The sequence below is a fragment of the Halyomorpha halys genome, unplaced genomic scaffold (assembly GCF_000696795.3).
Source record: "Halyomorpha halys isolate HHAL.00 unplaced genomic scaffold, Hhal_1.1 Scaffold116.1, whole genome shotgun sequence".
In the NCBI taxonomy this organism is placed as follows: Eukaryota; Metazoa; Arthropoda; class Insecta; order Hemiptera; family Pentatomidae; genus Halyomorpha; species Halyomorpha halys.
Window position 1 is genome coordinate 604,507 of NW_027105704.1, and position 7,163 is coordinate 611,669.

General features: G+C 30.0%; 1 protein-coding gene across 6 annotated transcripts in view; it reads left to right on the plus strand.

Moving 5' to 3' along the window:
• cpx (complexin) overlaps nt 1–7,163 on the plus strand; it is a 597,058-nt gene that overhangs the window by 589,264 nt on the left and 631 nt on the right. For 5 of the 6 annotated variants that reach the window (XM_067053072.1, XM_067053061.1, XM_067053065.1 and 2 more), the window contains one exon: nt 2,072–2,204. In XM_067053072.1, the coding sequence (XP_066909173.1) occupies nt 2,072–2,204 (133 nt within the window). Of the gene's footprint in view, nt 1–2,071; nt 2,205–4,202; nt 4,287–7,163 lie in introns of all 6 variants that reach the window. The other variant, XM_067053069.1, reaches the window with a different exon arrangement.

Genomic DNA, 7,163 nt, shown 5'->3' on the forward strand with positions numbered 1-7,163 from the left:
TATTAAAATAATTGTACAGAATGAAAGAAGTGGAAAATAAAATGAATATATCGGTATACTTGTCTTATCTTACCTATATATGCATTTTATTTTCCATTGTATGATTAAATTTATGTCATTCTGTTTATATTATATTTTTTATTTTTTGTATCCATTGGTTGTTATCTTGTTCTTTGTTCTTAGCCCTGATGAAGGCCAAAATTCTGGCCGAAACGTTGGTACTATTAATTAAGTTATTTGTGTTATATTTTGACCGCACCCCCCCCCCAACCATCTTCTCCTCATATAAAAATAGTAATAATACATCAATATTAATTTATGACAATTTTTGACACCTGAATGTAGTTCCTTCTTTATATAGGAGTAGTAGAGAGAATGCATTTAGTAGTAAAAAATTATTAAAAAATAATAAAATAGAAATAAAAACATATACTTCTACTATATACTAAGGATATATTAATTTAAATTACACTGTATGTTTACTGTAAGTTCTGAAAATTGTCTAATAAGATTCAAAGTATGCTATAACAGTTGTACTTCACTTCTTTTATAACAAGTTCTTTTATATATTTTAATATATTATTCTAATATAGGATAGCAGATAAATAATTCAATTTAAAAGGAAGATAAAGTGGATTACAGGCCATCCTAAGAAAATAAGGAGCTGATAAGAAGACTTGCTCACTCGGCTGGGGCTCAAATTGACTCTAGTAGGGAGTCTTCTCTTGATGACTCCCTAATGGAGTCAGATTGAGTCACTCTGAGGTTACCGCAGCATTGCCCCAGGCTGTTGAAATCTTCTAGTGTTTATATTATATTTATTCTTTATGTTATCTTTATTAGTTCAATGCCAGTTGAATTATAATATGTGTAATATAACTTTTTTTTCAAATCTGACACTAGTTATAATTATTATTAATCATATTTAAATAAATATAACTAATGTTCAACAATATTCAGGAGAAATTTATATAGAATATTTTTATTTATTAGACTTTGCATAATTCAATTTAAGGTTTGGTTTTAGCGAGATTCAGAAACAAAAGCCTGGAATCTCTGATGTGAGATTTAATTTATAATTGATGAACATTTCATGAACTTCCAGATTACAATCTTATTGTAAAGTCATATTATTATTTACAAGCCTTATTAAATTCTTTAGTTTTTAGAGTCAATTTATTTGGAAATATAAATTTCTCAAGACACTTAAATGCTTAAATTTGGTTAAAATTTGATAGATTAGAAATTATAGACTTGAAAGATAGGTTTTGTTTCAACATCTTCCCAATATATATAATATTTTAATTATTTTCTCTTATTTGTGTTTTATACTTTTTCATGTGTTCATTTCTTTTTTTTATTGCAACCAATAAGCCATATTATAATTAAAATAAATAATTGTTTTTAAGGCATTCTACCTCACTACATTTTAAAATTTAATATTTATAATGATTCATTGTTAGAGGCCATAAACAAGAGCTTATGTTCAATTAACTTTGTATTATTTTGAAATAAATCTTTTTCAGTGTAAGTTTTATCGTCACAATTGAAGCATGTCATCACTGAAAAATAAAGTTTTCCAGAGATAAAAAAAATTGATTTTTTCCTTACAAATTAAATCTATAACTGTATTCACAATAAGGTGTTAATAGTAGGCCGTAGATTGATTTGAGAAGAAGATGGTCAGAGGAGTGCATTCCACAATAAATACCCAGATAAACAAAACTTATTTATTTTTGCTAACATATACTCTAATTTCAAAACAAATAGAATATATTAATGTTTTATTTTAGACCAGTTGATTAGTTTAGCATGTCTCTATTACATAAATTATAAATTGCTTCCCCCAAAAAATTATTTTATTTTATTTTTTTTTTATCATCTTTTTTTCTTTCTCCTAAAAAAAATTGTTTTTGATATACAATTTTTTGCATTTTAAGAGACAATATTATTTATCTACTCATTATTTTATAATTTCATTAAAGTCATGTAGCACCTAATACATTATTATTTAAAAACTCCATCCATTAAGAAAATATATATAACAATAATACTAAAAATTTTGTTTCAGTATAACATAAAGAAGAAAGAGGAAATCCAGGAACCCCAGATGGAGGAACCTGCCAACCCCCTGATGAGGAAGAAAAAGACCCCAGAAGAACTTGCAAGAGAGGCAGAAGAAGCTGAGGCAGATGATTTTACAAGTAAGTATCGAGGTTTGATTATTTTTGTCTTGAGGATGAACTGTCAGTAGTCACTTTTTCTGTTCTTCTTGAACAAACGGTGACACAAGAGAGATCATGTATTGAGTAGGACGGAACATGTTAAGTTGGCATCTCTGTATCCTGAAAGTACAATGCTCTGTTGAGGAAAAGGTGTTGTGTACGTAGACTTCACTAGAGCCAAAGTCAAATCCACTCCTTATTCCTTGAAGTATGCTTGCTTATAATTCCATCCCTATATCCTTTTAAAACTACAAAAATTTTCATTTAAATCTATATTTAATCTAATATTCAATAATGACCAATACAATTCAGTAAAGCTAAGATCTTTAGGATTCCTTAAAGTAGGGACACTTTGGTATTATACCCATGACCCTATTTAGCCATCCAATCAATTTTATCCTGGCATTTAGTGCTGAACAGAGAGAGAGAATGTTGGGTTTTACTATATACTTTAAAAAGCTTACCCTTGTGGGCATTGAACCCACTGATTTAAAATGAAAATTCAAGACTTTTCTTACAAAAGAATTAGCTTTCATAACCTCTATATTATTATTACTTCTTTAAATATAAAAAACTGACCCAACTGACATATACAATTGGAATAACTTATATCAAAGCATCATTTCCAACAAATGTCTAAGACACAGTTATAATTCCCGGAGGAGGGCGGTGGCACTGTGGTAATGCGTGATGCTACTAACTCCAAGGACCCGGGTTCGAATCCGGCTGAGCAGAAAATTGTTTTCTGTTACACCGTAGCCATGAGTCAACCCAGTGGGTTCTAGAGCCCTCCTAGGGTCCATCCAGCCTCATAAATTGGGTACCCTTAATTGGGTAAAAATCTGGCAGTCGAGCGTGATTCTGACCAAATCACCTGCTTGCACAACCATTGATCTAGTAACAGTACTTCCTTACAAAGTACAGAACCCTTCATGGGTTGTAATGGTACAGATTTTAATTTAATTCAACAGATATAATTCCCACAACTTCATACTCATTTTAATAATTTTTAGCCTCTTGTCAATTATTAGAGGTTTGAAAAACATCACCTGAAGTGAGCTGAGTTGCATATGTATGAACCCAAAACCATCAAATCAAAATTGAGTATTAAGTCCTTTTTTTTTTCTTTTGATCTTTTTTCCCATTGAATTACTTTATTATTTATTAATTTCAGTCTGTAAATGAAAAGAAAGGGGGAAATGACACTTCTATGCTATCTATTAGAAGGGAAATTCTACTAATTATCATAGTTCATGAGTTCTATGAATGTGATTTTCCTTTTCTTTATTTCCTAAACTTTACTATACACTCCCAAATATCCTTTTTATACTATGGATGTTGTTTCTAAGTGAAGGAAATGAGTAAGCATAGTGAATGCCGTGTTCGCTTGACACAAGAAAACAAAAACCAATATCTATAATCAATGTTTATAATTAATTGACTATTTAAAAAATAATTATTTTACTTTTCTATGTAATTTTATATACTTCTAATTTTTATTATTTGAAATTCTTGAGCAACCAGACATTTTCCTTGTTTTGTTAATATATTACTCTGTTAATTGGATAATAATAACTATATAAAGTATATTGGTTTTTAAATGAGTGCATAGTAAGTAACTTGCATTTTAGTGCATCTAGCATTTTATTTTTGTTAATTGCTATTAATAACTTATTTTGCACAGGACAAGTACTAAGCAGTTTTGTATGATTACAGATAAGTTTCTTTTATTGTTTGAATGCTTGTGACATTGAATGAGAAAGGTAATATGTGAATTTCTTTTTTTTAATGAATTCTTGCAAAGAATTTGCCTAATGTAACACAGATATATGAATGATCAAAAATTTCAAGAGATTCAAAGACTCAGGGAGGTTCTGAAGAAGACTGCAATCAATCATCGACTCGAAATCTTGTTTATTTTTTTTTTTTAAATCGAAAAGTTCCCCCGTTTTTTCTTTTGATTTTTACTTTTTTTAGAACGGTGGTGTCCTTGTTTGTTAAGATGTGGGTTTTAGAGACACACTTCCCTTCTCTGCACTATTCCACAAAAACACATTTAAGGTAAAATATTAGAATAAATTTATCTTGTTAGATGTCTGCATAGCATGAAGAAGAACCTACTCTTTTTTTCTCACTAACACTCTTGTTTCCTCACAGCTGCTGATATCCGTGGTGTATGTTTTGACCTATGTTATTCCATTCATTCTAATTGTATTATTCAATATGTTTTTGTGATTTAATGATATTAAAATCAAAAAAGGTATTGAAACAGAGTTTGAACCATGCCCACTGTTGGAATTCTGTGACACAAGAGATGTGTTAAAGTTTACAATAAGGGTAAGCAACTTAAGAAATTTAAAGAAATATGTGTTTGGTTTGGCATGTCAATGCAATGCATGTGTGGCCGTGTCACTGTGTTTTAAGTTTCTTTTTTATTCAGATATCAGCAGCTTAAGTCTCTTTGATAAATGTGTGTAGCATGGCAATATGTGTTTCTAATCCATCTCTTTTCTCCTTCTAGGTTTTGGCTCTTCTCAAGAAGCACTTCATAACTGTCTCTTTCTCTTCTCTTTTTACTGTCTAATGTTCATTTATTAATTATTTTATAATTTCCTAGTCTAATGTGTCACTTTTTTCTTCAGTATTATATTAACATTTGTTTTATTACTTATATCTATTATTTAATCATTATTTCTTACTTATGTGTAAGTCCCAACAAAGGTTCTACAACCCGCCTACTTGACTGGCTTAAAAAAAAAAAATGTACAAAACTAACTAGTTTGGTGGATTTGATAATAATAAATTAACAAAGCTAAAATGTAGTACGTAGATAGCTGTGGTATCTATAATAACACTTGTCGCAACTGTATAAATATATTTTAACAAATGAACTGTTCAATTTTCATTTTTTTTTTTTCAAAACTAAATTCCTAGATTAAATTGTCAAATCTTTTTTTAATTGGTGCTTAAATGATGCTTTCAGAATTATACAGCTAGTCATCTACTATTTCAGTAACACTCAGGTGACTATTTCTTCTGTTCTTATAATTTCTTCTGATCATTTGTACCACCAACATGATCAATACAAGCAATTGGTTAGTCCCAATTGTTAAGAAATTTGATTAGTATAAAAAAAGATATATTTTTTGCTTTATAAAAAAACAATATGTTTACGTCATTAGTATACTTCCGTTACATATTCCAGTATATCATTATTGATTATTTTTTTCTACAAATTACATATATATGTGATTTTCTGTAAAACTTCTGTTTCAAAGATTTAATTGACAGAAAACTTTAATGTCTTAATCATGGAACTAAGCCTTATATCTATTTTAGAAATTTCAGCCACTAAATATTTTTATAAATATTCATATTCAGTAGTGTGGCACACTAGTGGTAGTAAAAGGCCTGAGAGGAAAAGAGCGATAGTGGTACTTTTGTACTTACTATACTTTTCGATCAGTGGTCATAACCTTCAGTTGAAAAATAATTCTCTTAAACAATATGCCTCACACTTTTATTGCTAGATTGCTCTTCCATTCCATTCCGTCAGTCTGCAGCAACTTCTCTATGAAGTCCATAATGGGAACTATATTATCTACAAATATTTTAACACTTAAAAAAATTATTATAGATATGAAGATTATTTTGACCTTCTGTAGTCTCAAAGTTCTGACACAAAAATATGTAATTGTTTATTGTTTATTTTTTTAAACTATAAATATCCATTAATTAAATTTTTATAAAAACTAACTTTAAACTCAATCCTTATGATTTAGGAACATAAAAATAAATTTTTAATAATATGTTGAAAATTATATCAGAAATTTAATTTAAGCTAATGTTGTAACATCATCCCAGTATTTATACAAGCTCCCTCATATTAGATCTATATTTTACTTAACCATGATATAGCAAAGTCAGACATAAAATTATTTTTTATACATATTTACCTAAGGTCGAATTAGAAAGCCTCGATACGGCATGTTCATTAATACTTTCAATTTTATCAATGCTAAAGGGCTAGGTAGAATGCAATGATGGCTATGGTAGAGAAATCTGGACAGAAATGGCATAACTGTAAGGACACCAGGCTTTGATAAAACCATAACGCTGTAGGGATCTGTTTCCAAACATTGTTAAGGAAAATAATATGCTAGCGTAGAGTGTCAGCCTGATGAATCTAGTAGGTAGTAAGCTGGAGGGAAAGGGGTCCTCAAAACTTGTGGGTATAAGGAAAGGAAGGTGGAAGGATGATGAAGTAACAACTCCAATAAATACTTGTTGACCAAGTAGAGCTACTCTGATCATGCCCTGAAAAAATTGAGAGAGAACCTATGCCTTGTCTAAATAAAGGGATATTACAAATATATGATACCCAGTAAACCATAATCATTACTGAGGGGTTCTTGTTACTTTTGCTAGATCGTGCCCTCAGCTGTGTGCTGTTACACTACACCTCCCTAATGGAGGGAGTCCGCAATTGTAGTTCGGCTTGATAGAGCATCTAGAGCAAGTTGAAAGAATGTTTATGTGCCGTTCCTCAGCCTAGTCTTCTAATATTCCAATGACAATTTCTTGCTAAGGGCTCCTTTCTCAATGAGGTGTATATAGTTGACTGTAGATTACTGATTGGAGAAGATGGTCGGGGGGGGGGTTAGCAAAGAAACAACATAAATAAACAAAAAATATTTATTTATGCCGACGTTTCGACCTAATTTTCAGGTCTTCAGCCTCTGAAACTTTGCAGAGACTATGGTAAAGAAATCAAATATTTAGATAAGACTATAGATAGTCAGTATGACAACCATGTTAGTCACTCTTAGCATTTTTTTGATAAATATGATTTTGAGGACTGGTAGGCCACTTTTTCGGTGCAGTCTCCATCACTAACAATTATTTTTTATTTCTAATTAACTATAGTATAATTAATTT